The 22,825-nt window shown below is 34.4% G+C and overlaps 1 protein-coding gene across 3 annotated transcripts in view; it reads left to right on the forward strand.

The window, feature by feature from the left end:
* The window catches only part of BRAF (B-Raf proto-oncogene, serine/threonine kinase), a 169,673-nt gene that overhangs the window by 62,019 nt on the left and 84,829 nt on the right, over positions 1 to 22,825 (forward strand). For all 3 annotated transcript variants that reach the window (XR_010023848.1, XM_063099532.1, XM_063099533.1), the window contains exon 3: positions 11,842 to 12,105. Coding sequence is in view for 2 of the 3 variants with exons in the window: in XM_063099532.1 (XP_062955602.1) it covers positions 11,842 to 12,105 (264 nt within the window). In the remaining variant the exon portion in view is untranslated. The remainder of the gene's footprint in view (positions 1 to 11,841; positions 12,106 to 22,825) is intronic.

Genomic DNA, 22,825 nt, shown 5'->3' on the forward strand with positions numbered 1-22,825 from the left:
GGTCTCTCAAATCCTTGGTTAAATTTACTACGAGGTATTTCATTTTTGATAGCTGTTTGAATGAGATTACTTTCTTGATTTCATCTTCAGATATCTTGTTAGGGGTGTATAGGAATAGTATTGATTTTTGAGTGTAGATTTTGTATCCTGCCACTCTCTTGAATTTGTTTATTAGTTCTAGTAAGTTTTTGGTGGATTCTTAAGGGTTTTCTATGTATATGGTGTCATCTGCAAATAGGGACAGTTTGACTTCCTCCTTTCCAATTGGAATGTCCTTTATTGCTTTCTGTTGCCTTATTGTGCTGACTAGAACTTCCAGTACTATGTTGAATAAGAGTGGGGAGAGTGGGCATCTTTATCTTGTTCTATCATAGAGGAAAAGCCTCCATTTTTATCTGTTCAGTATTGATATTAGCTGTGTTTGTCATATATGACCTTTATTGTGTTGAGGTACGTTCCTTCTGTACTTAATTTGTTGAGTGTTTTTATCATGAGAGCATGTTGGATTTTATCAGATGTATCTATTGAAATGATCATATGGGTTTTTTTCTTTTATTCTGTAGATGTGATTTATCACACTTATTGATTTGCATGTGTTGGATCATCCTTGCTTCCCTGGGATGAATCCTGCTTTGTGGTGAATGATCTTCTTAATGTGTTGTTGGATTTGGTATTTTGTTGAGGATTTTGGCATCTGTATTCATTAGGGATATTGGTCTGTAGTTTTCTTTTCTGTTGCATCTTTTTCCAGTTTGGTATGAGGGCAATGCTGGCCTTGTAGAATGAGTTTGGAAGTATTCCCTCCTCTTCAGTTTTTTGGAAGACTCTGAGAAGAATTTGTCAGTGAAGCCATCTGGTCCTGGGGTTTTCATTGTTGGGAGACTTTTTATTACTGCTTCAATCTCATTTCTCATTATTGGTCTGTGTAGGTCTTTTCATTCTTCATGATTCCATCTTAGTAAGTTGTATGTGTCCAAGAATTCATCTATTTCTTCTAGGTTTTCCAGTTTGTTAGCATATAGTTGTTCATAATAGTCTCTTATGATCCTTTGTATTTCTGCAGTATCAGTTGTAATGTCTCCGTATTCATTTCTGATTTTATTTATTTAAGTATCTCTCTTTTTCTTCTTTGGTCTATGTAAAGGTTTATCAGTTTTATTTATCTTCCCAAGAATCCAATTCTTCATTTCATTATCTTTTGTATTTTTTTTTAATCTCTAATTCATATATTTCTGCACTGATCTTTTTTATTTCTCTCCTTATACTAATGTTGGATTTGTTTGTTACGTTTTTCTAGTTCCATGAGGTGTAATATTAGATTGTTTATTTGAGGTCTTTCTTCTTTTGTCAATGTAGGCTTTTATTGCTGTTGACTTCCCTCTTTGCTGTATCCTCCACGTTCTGGTATGTTGTATTTTTATTTTCATTTGTCTCCAGGAATTTTTTAATTTCTTCTTTGACCAATTCACTGTTTAGGAGCATGTTGTTTAATTTCCATGTATTTGTACAGTTTCCAATGTCCCTTCTGTTATTGATTTCTAGTTTTATTTTATTGTGGTAGGACAAGATAGTATGATTTCAGTTTTTAAAAATTTTTTGGGACTTGTTTTGTGATCTAACATACAGTCTATTCTGGAGAATGTTTCATGTGCTATTGAGAAAGATGTGTATTCTGTAGCTGTTGGATGAAATGTTCTATAAATGTTTGTTAGGTCTCATCTGTCTCAAATAGAGAGCAACTCTGTTTCTCAGTTAATTTTCTGTTTGGATGACCTATCCTTTGCTGAAAAGGGGGGATTAAAGTTCCCAGCTATTATTGTGTGGGAGTCTATTTCCCTCATTAGGTTTAGTAGCATTTGCTTTATATATCTGGGTGCTCTGGAGTTGTGTGCGTACACATTTATAATTGTTATGTCCTCTTGTTGAATTGACCCCTTTATTATTATATAATGACCTTCCTAATCTTTTTTTTTTAAACCCTCCTTGTCATGAAGTCTATTTTATCTGATATAAGTATAGCTATTCCTGCTCTTTTTTGATTTCCATTTCATGAAATGTCTTTTTTCATCACTTCACTTTCAGTTGATGTGTGTCCTTAATAGGTTTTAGTTTCATGTAAGCAGTACATTATTGGTTCTTGTTTTATAATCTATTCAGCAACTCTATGTCTTTTAATTGGGGGATTTAATCCATATATATTTAGAGTTATTATTAATACATAGGAGCTTGTTACTGCCATTTTGTTACTTTTTTTTCTGGTTGTTTTATAGATCCTTTTTTCCTTTTTTTCTGGTCTTATTGTCTTCCATTGTGATTAAGCATTTTTCTCTAGTAGTATATTTTGATTTCTTGCCCCTCCCTCCTATGCAGGTGCCAGGGAGGGTTGCAAGCAGCTTTGCCAGCCTGGGAAATAGAATGGTGCACTCCAAAGTGATTTTTTATTTTTATTAATTTTTTATTTTTTGCCAGCAGTCACAGAACCATTCTCCCCTGCACACTCTAAAAGTAACTTCATACAAAGGGTGCTGCTGTGACTTTGCTGTCTCCAGGTAGCTGCTCCCTTTGGTGTGCTACACTGCACCAGGGAATGGCTGGGTCAGGGTCTGATTGGGTGGTCCCTCCTACTGCTTGCCATGACTTCTTCTATCTTCATGGATTTAGCAGGTCTCTCCTCCTCTTCCCCCAAGTTCCAGTGACTACAGGATGGCAGTTTTTGTGTTTTACTAGTTATTAGGTGATCTCTTGTGAGGGGGGAATGATGCCTAGATTGTCTAGTCTGCCATCTTGATGATATCACTCTTCTCTTAATTTTTCTGTATTCATGCATCCAATGAATTATTTGAATGCCTTCTATATTAGTCTATTTCTGTTGCTTATAACAAAATACACAGAACTGGGTGATTTATAAGAAAACAAAATTTATTGCTTACAGTGTTCCCTGGATTCTGGATTTCCTAGCCTCCGAAACTGTCAGCAATAAATTTATGGTTATTTGCTAGGGTCTCCTGCAGACTGATGAAGACAGTACTGAGTACTTGCTATGTACAAGGCACTGTTTTAAGCATACAGTAATTCATTTAATCCTCAACCACCCTTTCAGTTATAGTTACTATTTTCACTTCCATTTTATAGATGAAAAAACTCAGGCACAAAGGGGTTTAATAATAATATGGCCAAGGTTACACACCTAGTAAATGATATAGCCAAAGTCTGAAGGCAGGCATTCTAATTCAGAGCCTGTGCTTTGGATCACTATATTACTCCTATGATGCTTGACAGCCTTTCTGATCTTTAGTCTGTGTAGAACCCAGAATAATGCAGGGGCATTTCATCAAATACTGCAATGATAGGATTATTTTTTTCTATTACTGTGAAGAAAGTCATTGGTATTTTCATGGGGACTGCATTTAATCTGTAGATGGCTTTGGATAGTATGGACATTTTCATTACATTGATTCTTCCAGTCCATGAACAAGGAATGTCTTTCCATCTTTAGGTGACCTGTTTAATTTCTTTCAGCAGTGGTTTGTAGTTCTCATTGTACAAATCGTTCACCTTCTTGGTTTGATTTATTCCTATTTTATTTTTTTGGTGACTATTGGAAATGAGCTTGCTTTCTTGATTTCTTTTTCTGTTAGTTTGTTGTTGAGTGTAAAAATGATACTAGTTTTTGTATATTGATTTTGTATCCTACAACCTTACTGAATTGGTTTATCAGCTCTAAGAGTTTTTTGGTAGAGTCTCTGAAGTTTTCTATGTATAAAATCTTGTCATCTGCAAACAGGGACAATTTGACTTTGCCTTTTCCTATTTGGATGCCCTTTTATTTCTTTCTCTTGTCTAATTGCTCTGTCAAGTACTTCCAATAGTATGTTAAATAGGAGTGGTGAGAGTGGGCATCCTCATCTTGTTCTTGTTCTAATAGGAAAAGCTGATATTTCTGGATGATATTGGGAGTGGGTTTGTCGTATATGGCTTTTATTGTGTTGTGATACCTTCCTTCTGTACCTAATTTGTTGAGACTCTTTATCATGAAGGGATATTAAATTTTGTCATATGCTTTTTCTCTATTGAGATGATCATATGGTTTTTGTTCTTGATTTTGTTGATGGGTGTACCACATTTATTGATTTGCATATGTTGAACAATCCTTGCATCCCTGGGATGAATCCCACTTGATCATGATTTGTAATCTTTTTGATGTATTACTGTATTCTGTTTGCTTGTATTTTGTTGAGGATTTTTGTGTCTGTGTTCATCAAGAATATTGGCCTGTAGTTTTCTTTTTTTGTTGTATATTTGTATGGTTTTGGTATCATGGTGATGCTGGCCTCATAGAATGAGTTTGGGAGAATGGCCTCTCTTTCCATTTTTTGGAATAGTTTGGAAAGAATTGGTATAAATTCTTCTTTAAATATGGAACAACAGAAGACAACAAATAGCTAAAACAATCCTGAGCAAAATAATAATAATAAAGCAGGAGGCATTACATTTCCTGACTTAAAGCTATATTACAAAGCTATAGTAACCAAGACAGCATCAGCATAGTACTGGCATAAACACTGACACGTGGATCAATGGAACAGAATAGGGAACCCAGAAATCAGTTTACAGCCAATGGATCTTTGATAAGTGCACCAAGAACATACAATGGGGAAAGGAGTACCTGTTCAATAAATGGTGCTGGGAAAACTGGATATCCATATGTAGAAGGGTGAAACTAGACCCGTACCTCTCGCCGTATGCCAAAATCAACTCAAAATGAGTTAAAGACTTAAATACAAGACCTGAAACTTTAAAACTCCTAGAAGAAAACGTAGGGGAAACACTCCAGGATGTAGGAATGGACAAAGACTTTATGAATAAGACCCCAAAAGCACAGACAACAAAAGGAAAAATAAACAAATGGGATTATATCAAAGTAAAAAGCTTCTGCACAGCAAAAGAAACAATCAACAGAGTGAAAAGACAACCTGCAGAATGGGTGAAAATATTTGCAGACTATGCATCTGACAAGGGATTAATATCCAGAATATGCAAGGAGCTCAAACAAATTTACAGTAAAAAATCCAGTTAAAAAATGGGCAAAGGAACTGAACAGACATTTCTCAAAGGAGGACATACAAATGGCCAACAGGTTATGAAAAAATATCCAACATCACTAATCATTAGGGAAATGCAAGTCAAAACCACTTTGAGATATCATCTCACCCCAGTTAGACTGGCTATTATCAAAAAAGACTGAGAATAACAAATGCCAGCAAGGATATGGAGAAAAGGGAACTCTTCTGTACTGCTGGTGGGAATGTAAATTAGTACAGCCATTATGGAGAACAGTATGGAGTTTCCTCAAACAACTACAGATGCAACTACCATGTGATCCAGCAGTCCCTCTATTTGTTATACAGAGGAATGGAAATCATCATGTTAAAGGGATACCTGCACAGGGCCGGTCCTGTGGCTCCCTCGGGAGAGTGTGGCACTGGTAGCACTGAGGCCGCGGGTTCGGATCCTGTATAGGGATGGCCAGTGCGCTCACTGGCTGAGCGTGAGACAGACAACACCATGCCGAGGGTTGCAATCTCCTTACCAGTCAAAAAAAAAAGGTAATTCCTGCACTCCCGTGTTTATCACAGCTCTATTTATAATAGCCAGGCTATAGAACCAACCTAAATGTCCATCGATGGATAACTGGATAAGGCAGTTGTGGTATATACACGTTATGGAATACTACTTAGCCATAAAAAAGAATGAAATTCTGCCATTTGCAGCAACATGGATGAGCTTGGAGAAAATTATGCTAAGTGAAACAACCCAGGTGCAGAAAGAGAAATACTGCATGTCCTCACTCATAAGTGGGAGCTGAATCCATAAATAAACAAATAAACAATAAAGAGAGAAAGAGAAATAGGGAAACAACAATCACAGTAGTACATTGATCTTTTGGAAGGAGAGAACAGAACTGTAGTTACTAGAGATGGAAGAAGGGAGGGAAAGGGAGAGAGAGAAGGGTTAATGAGAAGTTGGTTAACAGACACAAAGAATGATACATATTGTAATGATGAATAAGCTAACTATCCTCAAAAAACTGCAATGAATAGAATACTGGAAGTTCGGTGCTTCCTATGGAATGCAGGACATTCCATTTTATATCATTTGTGGACAGTTTATAAGATTTCATTGTATCTTGTGAGATTAAGTTCAGTAAGATATTTAATGAACTAAATGATAAAAAATAAAGTTTTTATTTAACTGCTTTTTCCCGGTACATTTAAATTAAATAGATCCTTAGATTTTTCTCTCCCATTTTAAATGAGAGTTCACATACTATGAGATTCACTTTTTTAAAAGTGTATAATTCAGTGGTTCTTGTATATTCATGGAGTTATACAACCATCACCACTGTCTAATTCCAAAACATTTTCATCACACCAAAAAGGGAAACCCTTTATCTATTAGCATTCATTCCCTCCAGCCTCTAGCAACCATGAATCTACATTTTGTCTCTATGGATTTGCCTGTTCAAACATTCTTTATAAATGAAATCATATACTATGTGGCCTTTTGTGACTGGCTACTTTTATTTGCGTAATGTCTTCAAAGTTCATCCATGTTGTAGCGTGTATCAGTACTTCATTTCTTTTTTTTGGCTGAAAAATATTTCATCATATGGATACATCGCATTTTGTTTATCCATTCATTAATTGATGAACATTTGGGCTATTTACACTTTTTGGCTATTATGAATAATACTTCTGTGAACAATCAGGTACAGGTTTTTGTGTAGACATGTGTTTTCAGTTCTCCTGGTTGTATGCCTAGGAATGATATTATTTGGTCCTATGGTGACTCTAATTTGCATTTTGAGGAGCTGTCAGACCGTTTTCCAAAGCCACAGCATGATTTTACATTCCACCAGCAATGTGTGAGGGTTCCAGTTTCTCTACATACTCACCAGCACTTGCTATCTTCTGTATTGTTTTGTTTTTTAATTATAGCCATCCCAGTAGGTGTGGATTGGCTCATTTTGGTTTTGGTTTGCAGTTCCCTAATGACTAATAATATTGAGCATGTTTTTTATGTACTTACTAGCCATCCTTATATCTTCCTTGGAGAAATATCTATTCAGATCCTTTGCCCATTTTAAAAACTGGGTTTATTTGTCTTTTTATTATTGAGTTGTAAGAGTTCTTCATATATTCTGGGTAGTAGATGTTCAGACATGATTTGCAAATATTTCTCCTCTTCTTTGGTATTTTTTTTCATTCTTTTGATATAACATCTTTTGAATCACGAAAGTTTTAATTTTGATGGAAGTCCAATTTATTTTTTCTTTGGTTACTGTGCGCTTTTTTTTTGGTGTGTCATATGTAAGAAACCACTATCCAATCCAGGGTCAGGATGATTTGCTCCTATTTTCTTGTAAGATCTCTTCTAATAGCTCAAGAGTTTTTGCTCTTACTTTTAGGCGTATGATTCACTTTGAGTTAATTTTTGAATATGGTGTTAGGTATTAGTCTGACTTCATTCTTCTCCATGTGGATATTCAGCTGCATCATTTGTTGAAAAGACCATTCTTTCTCCATTGAATTCTGGCATCATTATTGAAAGTCAATTGACCATAATGTAAGGTGTTATTCCTGAGCTCTCAGTTCTGTTGTTCTATATATGTATTCTTATTCTGATACCATACCGTCTTGATTACTGTAGCTTTCTAGTAAGTTTTGAAATCAGGAAGTATGAGACCTCTAACTTTGTTCTTCTTTTTCAAGATCGTTTTGGTTATTCTGAGTCTTTTGCATTTCCATATGAATTTTAAGATCAACTTGTCAGTTTCTGTAAAAAAAAAAAAAAGCCAACTGGGATTTTGAGAAGGATTGCATTGGATATGTAGATTACCTTGGGGGAGTGTTGTTATCTTAATGATATTAAGTCTTCTTAGATTCTTTTTTTAGATTAAAAAATAAATAAAACATGATCTGTGTCCTCAACTCACTTATAGTTTAGTAGAGTCACGTCAAGAACTCATTTAAGTGATATAGTAATAAAAATAATAACCACAACAAGAGTTACTGGTATTACTTCTTTTACTACTACTAATTAATGCTAATAAGAATATATATTGGATTTTTGCCATGTGGTAGTCTCTGTAACAATTTGTTGTTTTTGTATTATCTCATTTAATCCTTAAAAAATTATTTCAGAGGCCGGCCCGTGGCTCACTCGGTAGAGTGCAGTGCTGATAACACCAAGGCCACGGGTTCGGATCCTATATAGGGATGGCTGGTTTGCTCGCTGGCTGAGCGTGGTGCTGACAACACCAGGCCAAGGGTTAAGATCCCCTTACCAGTCATCTTTTAAAAAAAAAAAAAAAAATTATTTCAGAGATGAGAAAAATTAGCAATATACAGAAGAGTATGATAAGTGCTTTGGAGGAAATAAAGAATACTTCTTTTGGATATTATTAAAGAAGGCTTAGAATTGGACTTTGAAAAATAGTAGGGTTTCAACAAAAAGGAATGGGGTTATTGAAAAGTTGGCTCCTGAAGAAGTATCTGATACCTGCAACATCCTGAAGAACCAAAGGAATTTTGTTGTTGTTTTTGGTAGTGGTGGTGGTGGTGATGGTGGTTGAGGTGTGTGTTTATGTGGGAGTGACCTGCTTACATTTGTAGAGGGAAAGTTGTAAGATGTAAGAGAAGATGGGGAAAATGATGGACCAAGGCCACCGCAGAAGAGTCCCCAAATACCCAATGCAAGCACTAAATTGAAGGTAAAAGAGGGATGTTTAGACAAAGAAAGAAGTAAAGGAAGCTTTCATTTGATGACTGATTTTCAGAGTAAATTTGAAAGTCGTGTTATTTTCAGAGTGAATTAAAGATTGGGAGATGAAGTTAGGATCCAGAGAAGAATAGGAAAGGTTAGAATAAGTATTGTAAAGAACATGATATGTTAAAAATAAGTAAAATTTTTCAAGCAGTAGTGTGAAGTACCAGGCGAATCTAAGTTTCATAAATTGGTAATGGAACTAATTGGCCTAGTTTTATCATTTTCTCCAGCAATGTGTGGTAACCTGAGGGGGAAAAAAATGGAATAATTGAATGGTAGGATTTACCCAGAATTGGTATCTGGCAAGCTAGTTGATGAAAGAATAAGAATTACCAGAGAATCTAAGATGTTACCAATGGCATTGTTGAGATAGTGAGCCACAAATTATGGGAAGGAAGACAGCAGTGGTCCAAATCTGAGAAATTGTTTGAGGGATTAATGTTACCTTGAACAGGCTAATGTGGTAGTGAAATGGAAATTTAAGACAGTGGGATAAATGTGTGCACACGGGTGTGGGAGGTTCCAAATTGAGATCTTGTCATCATTTGGATCTCTCTTGAAAAGACTGGTGTGAGTGTCTCTGGGTTTTGAAGATAGGATAGAAATAAATGCCGTTAGAGATAAGAAACTCTAAGGCAGGAGTGTTAAAACAGTAATCAGATTTCACACTGAATGCAAGAGTAATAGGGTGAAATGAGCTGAACACCTTGGTAGATTGTAGCTATGAGGATGGAGAAAGGTAGAACAAGTAGATGTTTGGTATCTAACAACAAAGAAAGAGCTGTTGATAATTGTGGTAAAATAATAGTTTGTAATTCATAATGGAGGGATTAGTATATTTTCAAAAATTATGGCTAACATTTTGATGAGGAAATAACATTCAGAAAATTAATTGTTTCTGCTCATTACTTTTCTCAAGGTTAATTTTGTGTAGTCAGTGTATTTGCCCAAATACCAGTAAGAAAGAATATTTGATCTGTGCAAGGAGGAACCTTTGTCTCCCAGACTGCATGTATATAATCTTCAAGGGGCAAGAATTGTGTTGATCTTATTCATTTTTGAAGTTTGTGCCCTAAACTGTGCAGGCATATGTGCCCTAAACTGTGCCCTAAACTGCACAGTGTGTATTTATTGAATGATTGAAGGCTCAATAAATGGATCATATTGAGAGAGATACCCTTAAGTAACTAGCCCTTGGAACTGAAAGCTAAACAGCCTTCAAATTACAGCTCAGAAAATTTTGAATTGATTTGTATATAATGCCCTGGTCTGCTGTGAAACAATCTAGGGTCAGGGTAAGACAACTAGCAGGTTGAAAAGGAGATTTCTGAGGTAGTTTAGGCCCCTTACCTCAGTAGCTCATTTTATCCCTACAACCCTTTTTTCAATAGCTCATTTTACTCAAGCAACGCTTTTTTCCCTTTTTATATGGTAAAATCTAGCATACCAGGGTGCTGTGGCCTTTATTGAAATGAAATTTCTCTTTCATTCTCCTCTGCCTTTGATTGAAGTTTAGACTTTATAGCATGGCATATACACTTGCTACAATCTAGTCCCTTGCCTACTTTTCCAGTCTTATTATTGTTTCCCTGTGTACTTGTTTTTCTCATTTAAATTTCAGACATATATTGATCTCTTGCTATGTCCTAAATGTTTTATGACATTTACCTATACCAGCCTATAGTTTTTCATCTATGTCTTAAACTTTCCCACTTCCTTATTTTGTTATAGAATTTCTCCTGTACACAAGATTCTCTCCTTCCTACTTCCTCCATCTATCTAAGTGCCAATCTTTCAAGGCCCCCTTCCTTGATTATTCTCACCTTGTATCAAGAATGTTCTTTGTTTATTTCTCATGTACAGCACTTACACAAATAAAAATGTATCCATCTGCTTACCCACAGCCCAATAATAAACTCCTTGAGACATGGGAAATGCTATTTGAAAATCTTTTGTTCTCCCTTGTACCCTTTTGTAAATGTTTGTGGTATTGTGTTTATTTAGGATGGTAGGGAGAAATAATGGACTGTAGTGTGAGCGAGGGGATTACCACTGCCTGCAAGAACTATGGACATATATATTGCAATTCGTTCCATCTCTTTATTTTTAGTATCATTCTTTTTTTTTAGAACTCAATATCTTATATGGTCATATGACTTTATAGCCTTAGTCAAGTGAAACTTCTAGGAAGTTACTCTGTTGGATAGTGGCCCCATAATTTGACAGCAGGGTGTAATCCACATTTTGAAATACAATTCTTATTTTCTAAGCAGTATTTGATGGGGAAGGAGGTCATCAAATATCCATAGTGAAAAGAATAAAGTAAATAAAATATATTTTTAAAAATTAAAGAAAAAAGCAAAAAGATAAAAATAAACAAAAAAGAAGAAAGTATTTTAGCTGATAGCTCTTTCAGAAAGAAGGTGGCAATTACATATCTTCTAAGCCCTATTGAGGAGGTCTTTGTTGCTAATGGTGAGATCTGGCACTGTGTTCCTGAGTCTTGTTTTCTGACAAATGTCTTAAAACCTCATCTCCTTTTCAGCTTCTTTTTATGTTCTTTAAAAGTGTGTGTGTAGTATGAAACTTTATGTACCTACTACTTTTCTGGAAAAAAAAATTTTTAATGGGAGGGGGACACCTATCCTTGAGGAATTGTAGTATTTTATCTTAGGTTAGACATGCGATTTGGGAGATAAATTACAATTTGACCAGAAAATTAGAAATATTGTGCTTTTTAAATTAATATCCATGGACCATATATACATCACACATATATAGGTCAAATTTTCTAGTGTAATGTAGTATATATCTTATAACATTATCTACCACCTTAAAGTTGAAAAGTATTTATTTAGAGTATTTCCAGCACTTTTTTTAAAACTTGTAACTGAAAAAACCCTGTTATCTAGATTATAGAGAGAATATAATCAAAGACTGAAATTTCATTTTTCCTTTTGTTACTGTCAGAACAAAGTCCAATACTCAATATAAGTCTATTTTGTTTTATAGGCCTATGAAGAATACACCAGCAAGCTAGATGCCCTCCAACAAAGAGAGCAACAGTTATTGGAATCCCTGGGGAATGGAACTGTTTTTTCTGTTTCTAGCTCTGCATCAGCAGACACCGTTACATCATCTTCTTCTTCTAGCCTTTCAGTGCTACCTTCATCTCTTTCAGTTTTTCAAAATCCCACAGATGTGTCACGGAGCAACCCCAAGTCACCACAAAAACCTATTGTTAGAGTCTTCCTGCCCAACAAACAGAGGACAGTGGTGAGTCAATTTTTAATATCATTTTGTTGTTTCTTTGTATTTTTCAGAAAGAAAAGTTATTGAAAATTAATATATTACCACCTTAGTATATTATCACCTCATACTCATAGGTCATGCAAATGGCATCCATTTCAAACAAGAATGGAAAAGACATAATTTTTTGGTGCCAAAGTCTGTGTTCCTTAACTGGAATAATTTTCTTATCTCTAGTGTCAGATTTGACATTTAAACCTATCTGCTACACTTGAGCCACACTCAAGTCTAAGTACTAGTTAAGAGTAAATCAGAATTTCAAGAATTGAGCTTGTTTATTGTCTAATATATATCAGGTAAGATTCATTCTTCACCCTTGAGAAATCCCCATTCTGAGTTGTTATCCAGTGTTGAATTTTGAGTGTGCTAGATAATTTTCCTCTTGTTCGTTATTAGTATCACCATTGGAACAGTGTATCCTGTAAATAACTTTAAAGCAGAGAAATCTGCAGAGTTATAGATATTCTGTAATCCTCAACACAGCAAATATTGTCAGTAGACTTAGTAAACAATGCACCTATATGCATCACTACTTTTTTAATATATAATGGTTGCTTTTGACATTAGTAAAAAAAACCAAACATTTTCAAATACAACTGAAGTCAAAGTGGGGTTTTTTTTGTTTTTTTCTCAGACAACAGAAATTAAAAGTGCAACTGTTATTATTGAGTGTTCTAAAAATTCCTTTTTGACTTAAAAAAATTGTAAGGGCATTATACTCCCAGAAGTTAAGTTTCTTCATTAGTGATTAGACTGAAAACTAATGAATGTTGTTGCCACCTGTCAGCCAGTGGCTTTTGATGCAAGTTAAGAAATACAGCTTTCTAAAGGATATGCATTTATTTGTACTCTTCCTGCTCTTTCTTCCATGAACAGACAAGAGTTGGTTGCAATAAAATAGACTCTGGATTATTCATTGTGCAGAATGACTAATCAATTTATAAAATAAATTTAGTTCTCCTACCCTTTCTTCTTTCTCCTTTTTTAAAATTTATTTATTTTTTATTTTTATTTATTTTTCTCTTTCTTCTGTTGGGTAGAATGAAATTAAAATTATTTTTCTCACATTAACATGGAGTGTCATTAAGTAGTATCTTCCCAGGGATGTCCCTTAAAAGGGGAGTATAAGGTGAAATTATTTGTGAATTATCTATGAACAGAAATTTTACTATCTTTGAAGCAGCCTGTGTTTCAGAACTATTTATGGGAAACCATCGCATTCCCCATAGATTTTAAATTAATTCTTTATTGCTTGTAATCATAAGCAGAAAGTAAGAAATATGTTCTTATGTCCCAGGCATTTCCCTTCTCTTCATCACGGTGTTCTTCCTCTTTTCAGGCTCTGCTAAAATTAGTTCTAATTGTGTGAATTTCTGGATACCAACTACATAAAACGGGTTGTTACAGATACCCTTTCAGATTTCTCAGCCGAATTTAAATGATTAAGCTATACCAGTCTCTTCGTATTTATGAGGGAGGCAAAGAGAATTCTTAAGTTTACAAATACCACTAAAGTTTATAATCTCCCCTTTAAAAAGCAAAAAAGAGAATTGAGACTCTTCGAGGATGTAAGATGATAATAAATGAAGAACTATTAGGCAATCAACTAGGCTTACCTTAATTATCCTGGCTAGGCTTACATTTAAAAATTGCTTTGTTCTTGTTCATTACACTCTCAGCTTAACTATTCATATTCAGTACTCACAAATACCCCATATCATGAAATTAAGGAGATCGTATGAATAGTCAATAAACAAGTCTACGACATTAAACTCTTTCAAGGAAGTTGTTCTGCCATTCTCCCTTTTATCTGAACCTCTTAACCCTTTTCTTAACTATCTCTTTTCTTCTGCCTTTCTTCCCTCAATTCTTATTAATATTAAAAGTTAGTTTGATCGCAGTAACATGGATGAACTTCCAGAAAATTATGTTAAGTGAAATGCAACAGGCAAAGAAAGAAAAATACCATGTCATTACTCATAAGTGGGAGCTAAAAAATGAAGAAAGAAGGAAAGAGAGATACAACAATCTCAGTAATTCGCTAAACTTTCAAAGGAGAGAGCAGAACTCAGTCACGAGAAGTGGGAAGGGGGAGGGAGAGAGAGTGAGAAATTGGTAAAGGACCACAAAAAGGATTACATTGTGTAATGTTGAATATACGAATTATCCTGATTTGAGCATCACATGCTGCACACAGGTATGGATATTCAATGCTGTACCCAACAGATATGTACAAACAATTATGTTTCAATGAAGAAAAAAAGTTACTATTTGAACATTTGCCATGCTGCGTCCCAAGTTCTGTGCTCAGCCAGGACAATTCACATTCTTTTTTATTTTTTTATTTTTTATTTTATAATTGATTATGCATATTCATGGGGTACAAAGCTGACCATCACCACCTGTGCCCAAGATGTTATAGCCAGATCAATACTATCAGCATGCCCATTACCACAAATTGCAACTATTACTATTCCCGATGTCCTCCTCCCCCCCCCCCCCCGTTATGCTCTCACCCTCTGCAAGGCCAGCACACCACTGTGGTCTTTCCTTCCTTCCTTTCTCTCTTAGCTCCCATTTGTGAGTGAGGACATGAGGTATTTTCCCCTCTGTGCCTAGCTTATGTCACTCAACATAATTTTCTCTAAGCCCATCCATGTTGCTGCAAATGTCAGAATTTCATTCTTTTTTATTACAGAGTAGTTTTCTGTGGTGTAGTAGTATTCAATGGTGTACATATACCACATTTTCCTTACCTAGTCGTCCATCAGTGGATATTTAGGTTGGATCCATATCTTGGCTATTGTAAAAGAGCTGCGATGAACATGGGAGTGCAGGTATCTCTTTGACATGATGACTTCCATTCCTTTGGGTATATACCTAGAAGTGGGATTGCTGGATCGTATGGTAGATCTATCTGTAGTTGTTTAAGAAACCTCCATACTGTTTTCCATAATGGTTGTACTAATTTACAGTCCCACCAACAGTGTAGGAGCTTTCCCTTCTCTCCACATCCTCATCAGCATTTGTGACTATCTTTTTGATTATAGCCAGTTTAACTGGGGTGAATTGATATCTCAATGTGGTTTTAACTTGCATTTCCCTTATGATTAGTGATGTTGAGCTCTTTTTTTTAAGTGTCTATTGGCCATTTGTATGTCTTCCTTAGAAAAATGTCTGTTCAGCTCCTTTGCCCATTTTTTAATAGGGTTATTCGGTTTTTTGCTGTGTAGTTGCTTGAGTTCCTTGTATATTCTGGATATTAATCACTTGTCAGATATATAGTTTGCAGATATTTTCTCCCATTCTATAGGTTGTCTTTTCACTCTGTTAATTATTTCCTTTGCTGTGCAGAAGCTTTTTAATTTGATATAGTCCCATTTATTTATTTTTTCTTTTGTTACTTGTGCTTTTTGGCTCTTGTTCATAAAGTCTGTGCCTAGTTCTAGTTCCTCAAGTGTTTCCCCTATAATTTCTCTTAGTAGTTTTAGTTTCAGGTCTTATACTTAAGCCTTTAATGCCTTTTAAACTGTTTTCGGTATATGGTGAGAGGTACAAGTCTCATTTCATTCTTTTGCATATGGATATCCAATTTTCCCAGCAGCACTTATTGAAGAATCAGTCTTTTCTCCAATGTATATTTTTGTTGCCTTTGTCAAATATCAGTTGGCTATAAATCTGTGGGTTGATTTCTGGTTTCTCTATTCTGTTCCACTGGTCCAAGTGTCTACTTTTATGCCAGTAACATGCTGTTTTGGTTACTATAGCTTTGTAGTATAATTTGAAGTCAGGTAGTATTATGCCTCTGACTTTATTTTTTTGGCTCAGGATTGCTTTGGCTATTTGGGGTCTTTTTTTGATCCATATGAATGTTAGGATTGTTTTTTCTGTTTCTGTGAAGAATGTCATTGGTATTTTGATGGGATTGCATTGAATCTATAGATCGTTTTGGGTAGTATGGACATTTTCACAATGTTAATTCTTTAAATCCAAGAGTGTGGAATGTCTTACCATCTTTTTGTGTCCTCTTTAATTTCTTTCAACAATGATTTACAGTTTTCATTGTAGAGACTTTTCACTTCCTTGGTGAAGTTTATTCCTAGGTAATTTATTTTTTTCGTGACTATTATAAATGGGCTAGTTTTCTTGATTTCTTTTTCTGCTGGTTTGTTGTTGGAGTATAAAAACAATGCTACTGATTTTTGCATGTTGATTTTGTATCCTGCAACTTTACTGAAATCATTTATCAACACTAAGAGGTTTTTTTGTAGAGTCATTAGGTTTTTCTATATATAGGATCATGTTATCTGCAGATAGGAAGAATTTAACTTCATCTTTTCCTATCTGGATGTCCTTTATTTCTTTCTCTTGCCTGATTGCTCTGGTTAGTACCTCCAATACTGTGTTAAATAGGAGTGGTGAGAGCGGGCATCCTTATCTTATTCCTGTTATTAAATGAAAAGCTTTCAGCTTTTCCCCATTCAGGATGATATTGGCAGTGGGTTTGTTGTATATGACTTTTACTGTATTGAGGTACTTTCCTTCTATTCCTAATTTGCTGAAAGTCTTTATTATGAAAGGATGTTGAATTTTTTCAAGTGCTTTTTCTGTATCTATTGAGATTATCATACGATTTTTGTCCTTGATTTTGTTGATGTGGTATACCACATTTATTGATTTGCATATGTTGAACCATCTTTGCATCACTGGGATGAATCCAACTTGATTGTAGTGTATAATTTTTTTGATGTGTTGCTGTATTCTGCTTGATAATATTTTATTGAGGATTTTTGCATCTATTTTCGTCAGAGATATTGGCCTGTAGTTTTCTTTTTTTGTTGTATCTTTGTCTGGTTTTGGTATCATGGTGATGCTGGCCTCATAGAATGAGTTTGGGAGACTGGCCTTTGTTTCAGTTTTTTGAAATAGTTTGAAGAGAATTGATATTAATTCCTCTTTAAGGGTTTGGTAGAATTCAGCAGTGAAGCCGTCTGATCTTGGGCTTTTCTTTGTTGGGAGACTGCTGATTACTGCTTCAGTCTTGTTGCTTGCTAGTGGTCTGTTAGGTTTTCTCTTTCTTTTTGGTTAAGTATTGGTAGTTTGTAAGTGTCCAGAAATTTGTCCATTTCCTCCAGGTTTTCAAATTTGTTGGCATATAGTTGTTTGTAATAGTCTCTAATGTTTTTTCTTATTTCTGTGCAATCAGTTGTAATATCTCCTTTTTCATTTCTGATTTTTGTAATTTGGGTCTTCTGTCTTTTTTCTTTTTTTTTAAATCTAGCTAATGGTTTGTCTATTTTGTTTATCTTCTCAAAAAACCAACTTTTTGTTTCATTGATCTTTTGTATTGTTTTTTGGGTCTCTATCTCATTTAGTTCTGCTCTAATCTTAATTATTTCTTTCTGTCTACTAACTTTGGGATTGGATTGTATTTGTTTTTCTAATTCTTTTAGGTGTAGGGTTAGGTCGTTTATTTGAAATCTTTATTTTTTTGATGTAAGCATTTATTGCTATAGGCTTCCCTCTTAGTACTGCTTTTACAGTATCCCATAGGTTTTGATATGATGTGTCATTATTTTCATTAGTTTCAATAAGTTTTTTCATTTCCTGTTTAATTTCTTCTTGAACCCATATGCCATTAAGTAGAACGTTGTTTAATTTCCATGTATTTGTATAGTTTCTAGAGTTTCGTTTATTATTGATTTCTAGTTTTAATCCATTGTGGTCTGAAAAAATGTATGGAATAATTCCAATTTTTAAAAATTTGTTGAGACTTGATTTGTGACCTAACATGTGGCATACCCTGGAGAATGTTCCGAGTGCTGATGAGAAGAACAATTATTCTGAGATTGTTGGATGAAATATTCTGTAGATATCTGCCAAGTCCAATTGGTCTAAAGTGTTGTTTAGATCTTGTGTTTCTCTGTTCATTTTTTGCCTAGATGATCTGTTCAGTGTTGAGAGTGGGGTATTCAAAGATTTTTGCACAAATGTTTTCAGTTGCTTTATTTGTAATAGCCCCAAACTGGAAATAACCCAAATGTCCATCAACAGGTGAATGGCTAAGCAAATGTTGTATGTCCATAAAATGGACTACTACTCAGTAGAAAGGAATGAACTACACACAACACAGATGAATCTCAAAATAGTTTTGCTGAGTGAAAGAAGCCAGACAAAAACAAATATATACTTTGTAATTCCATGTATAGTGGCAGAAAGCAGATCAGTATTTGCCTGGACATGGGGCTGGAGCAGGAGGGAGGATTAGGTAAGAGCACAGGAAAGTTTTTAAAAGTAATGGGTATCTTCATTATCTTGTATATGGTGATGGTTGCATGGGGTATATATGTAATCTTAAAATGTATCAAATTGTGTACTCTAAATCATTGCAGTCTATTATAAGTCAATTATACCTTAGTAAATCTGGTTTTGTTTTGTTTTGCATTTTTTCTAATGAAGAGCCTTTAAGAAAGCTGGTAGTGCTATGTAAATATTATATGAAATAGACTTTAAGGGAATAAGAATTATTAAGGATGAGGAGGGTTATGCTTAAAAAAACAATTTACTAAAAAGACATAAGAATTCTAAGCACTGCAAAATGAAGAACGGCCTCAGAATATGTAAAACAATACAATTACAAGAGATGGAAAAATCCACTTCCCTAGTGGGAGATTTATTTCTATACACTTATTCTAGTAATTGATAGATCAAGCAGACAACATTGTTAGGATTATGGGAGATTTAAAGAGCGTAGTTGTCAATTGATATAATAGACATGTAGACCTTGCACCCACCAATAAAAGTATAGACATTCTTCTCAAGGAAGTATGGACACATAAAATTTTTATTACATTTTCAGCAGTGAAGGGAATCTCCACAAACACAGGCCATGTTCTTTGAGCATGATGCAATTAAAGTAGAAACTAATAACAATAATAGAAAACCATGTTTTAGGGCTGGCCCGTGGCTCACTCAGTAGAGTGCAGTGCTGATAACACCAAGGCCATGGGTTCGGATCCTATATAGGGATGGCCGGTTTGCTCACTGGCTGAGCGTGGTGCTGACAACACCAAGCCAAGGGTTGAGATCCCCTTACCAGTCATCTTTTAAAAAAAAAAAAAAAAGAAAGAAAAGAAAACCATGTTTTCAGAAATTTGAAGACTCTTGTAAGTAATTCATGGGTCAAAAAAAATTCTAATAGAAATTAGAAAATATTTTCATAAATGTAGAAAATATTACATATCAAAACTTGTAGGGTGTACATGAAGCAGTACTTAAAGGAAATTTATAGCTATCAAAAGCTTATATTTACAGCAAGAAAACTTAAAATCAATTGTGTAAAGGTCTTAAGTTAGAAAAAGTACAACAGCACTAATTAAAAGGTAGAAAAAAATGAAATTAAAGTGTAAAAATAAATACAATATTAAACAAAGTTACAGTAGAAATAGTCATTAAAAAAATAGGTGAATACTTGAAGAGACTTTTAGAATAAATGGAAGATAGAATTAATATTAGTAATTGTATAAATGCCTTAACTACTGTACTGTATAGATTTTTTTTAATTGAGTACAACGAACAACTTTAAGTAGACCATTAGGAAACATAAACAAAATGGATCATCGGCCAATAATGTGTGTTTCCAAAATGAATCAAAAAGAAATGGAAATTTGAATAGGCGTTGTAGGAGATGAAAAAACTCTCCTTCTACCCTCTTAGTTTCTGTGCCTGGAGCTATAGAAATTAAACTGACAAAAGACATGAACAGAAGAAAAAGCATACAAGTTTTATTTGATTTTAATATTTTTTATGTATACATGAGGTCTTCATATCAAAGAAATGAAGACCCAATAAGCGAATCTCACTACTGGGTATATATACCACTACTGGGTAAAGTAAAGGAAAGGAAATCAACAAGTCGAAGGGATACCTGCACTCCCATGTTTATCACAATTCTAATCACCATAGCCAAGATTTGGAACCAACCTAAATATCTGTCAATGGACGGTGGCATAAAGAAAATGTAATATATATACATAATGGAATACTATTCAGCCATGAAAAAAAGAATGAATTCTGGCATTTGCTGCAACATGAATGAGTATGGAGAAAATTATGTTAAATGAAATAAGCCAGGCACAGAAAGAGAAATACCACATGTTCTCACTCATATGTGGGAACTAAAAAAAAGTTGATCTCATAGAATTAGAGAGTAGAATAGTGGCTGCTAGAGACTAGTAAGGGGAACAGGAATGGGGAGACACTGGTCAGTGGATAGGAAGAAGAAGATCTGGTGTGCTATAGCAAAAAGGCAAAGTAACAAATTGCTCTATCACTTCAGGTAGCTAGTTGAGAGGATGTTGAATGTTCCCAACACAAAGAGTTGATAAGTGTTTGAGGTGGTGGATATGCTAAATACCCTGATATGATCATTGCATGATGTATAAATGCAACCAAATATTATACTGTACTCCATAAATATCTATAATCATCATGTGTCAATTAAGAAAAAGAAAAAATTTTTTTCAGAGACTGACGTACATTAAAGATTACCAAGAATGGGGAAAGCAGCAGCTGGTGGGGAGCAGATAATGAGAAGTTATTGCTCAATGGGTACAGAGTCTATGTTTAAGATGACATAAAAATTTTGGAAATCGGTAGAGGTAGTAGTGACACAGCATTGCAAATGTAATGTTTTAAAATGCTTAAAATGGCAATTCTTATATATGTTTTATCATGATAAAAAAAAAAATAGGAAAAAAAAGACCTAATGAGTGATAGGCCTGAGATTATATAAAATGGCAATTCTAATATATGTTTTACCACAATTTAAAAAAAAAAAAAGGAAAAAAAAAAGCACCCAGTGAGTGATAGGCCTGAGATTATATACTGTTTCAACAAAGAATGATAATTGTGGAGCTGTGAAGGCAAAGATTATTGCAGGAATGGGGACATTGCTTGGGGCAGGAGAAAGGATCTAACCTTTTACTTTGTACTTAACACCCTTCTTTCACATAATGCAGAGCTGTCTGTTTTTTATGGTTTACAGTGAGTATATATGATTTATTTAACTGTTTATAGATAATTAGATAATGCTGCAGTATACATTTAAGTACATATATTCTGAAACACTGTGGGGATATTTTTATAGGCTGAATACCTAAAAATAATTACCAGGTCATAGAGTATGTGCACTTAAAACTTTGTAATACCTCAAAGTAAGAAAAGTTTTTGATTCTCAACAGTATATGAGACTTCCTTTTCACGAGACCCTAGACAACACTGAATGTTAACAAATGTAAAAAGTATTACCAGTCCAAGAAAATTTAAGTTATATTAGACCTAAAATACTGTCATTCATGTATATTTTTCTGTATGCATATTATACTACAATAAATAATTAACCAAAAAAGTATTAGACTCACCTGATTACCTTGAAAATTGGCTTATCCTACTAAGCCTGCCTTCTTGAACTCATAATTCAAATACCACACATTTCACTCATCTAAAGTGTACAGTGATTTTTGTGTATTCACAGAGTTATGCAGCCGTCACCACAGTTAATTTTGGAACATTTTAATCACCCTAAAAAGAAACCCTGTGCCCATTAGCAGTCACTGTTCATTTCCCTCATTCCTTTCAGCCCTAGGGAACCACTTATCTACTTTTGATCTCTATAGATTTGCCTATTCTAGACATTTCATATAAATGGAATCATATTATATATGTTCTTTTGTGACTGGCTTCTTTTACTTAGTGTGTGTCCAAGGTTCATCCATGTTGTACCATGTGTCTTTTTTGTCTTTTTATGGCTGAATAATTTCTCATCAGATATATATACCATATTTTATTTATATGTTTGTCAGTTGATGGACATTTGTGTTGTTTCCACTTTTTGGCTATTATGAATGATGCTGCTATGAATGTGTGCGCATAAGTTTTTGTGTGTATGTACACTTTTTCCTTGTGTATATGCCTATAGTAAGCTTTGAGGGACTGCCATAATGTTTTCCAAATGGCTGCACCATTTTTCTCACCAACATGAAGTTTCTGTTTTTTCCACATTCTCACCATCACTTGTTTTTTATCTTTTTTATTATCGCCATCCTGGTGGGTATGAAGTGGTATCTCCTTGGGGTTTTTATTTGCATTTTCCTGACAGCTAATGATGTCAAGCTTCTTTTCATGTGGCTATTGGTATATATCTTTTGGGAGAAAGAATTTATGTGCGTGCTTAGACAAAATACCAGTGGTCTCACACAAGAAAATCATAAGGATTTTTGAACAATGCTCTAATAACAGAAATTAAACAGAAAAGAGAAAGTAGCCAGAATTATTTCATCTGGAGATGGAGAAAGGTAGAAGTTCTGTAAGGACCTGTGTCAAAATAAGAGACAGAGAAGTAGAGAGAACAGGAATAAAACGGAATGCTCTAGGGACCAAAAAGGAAATTATTGAAGGTAGGCAAGCCTGCGTTTAGAAAGTAAAAATAAGGGATTATAATATCAAGAAATGTTATAGTGGATAACCCCTGAAAGTGGTCTTTTACATTACTAAATGGAAACCAAGCTTATAAGTTGTACATAGTTTAAAAATTGGTGACTTTGATTTAGCATTTAGAAAAGATGATTCATAGGTTTTCTTTTTTAACTTTTCATTTAGAAAATTTTAAGTATTTGTATGGAAAAAT

The sequence above is a fragment of the Cynocephalus volans genome, chromosome 6 (genome assembly GCF_027409185.1).
Source record: "Cynocephalus volans isolate mCynVol1 chromosome 6, mCynVol1.pri, whole genome shotgun sequence".
Taxonomy (NCBI): domain Eukaryota; kingdom Metazoa; phylum Chordata; class Mammalia; order Dermoptera; family Cynocephalidae; genus Cynocephalus; species Cynocephalus volans.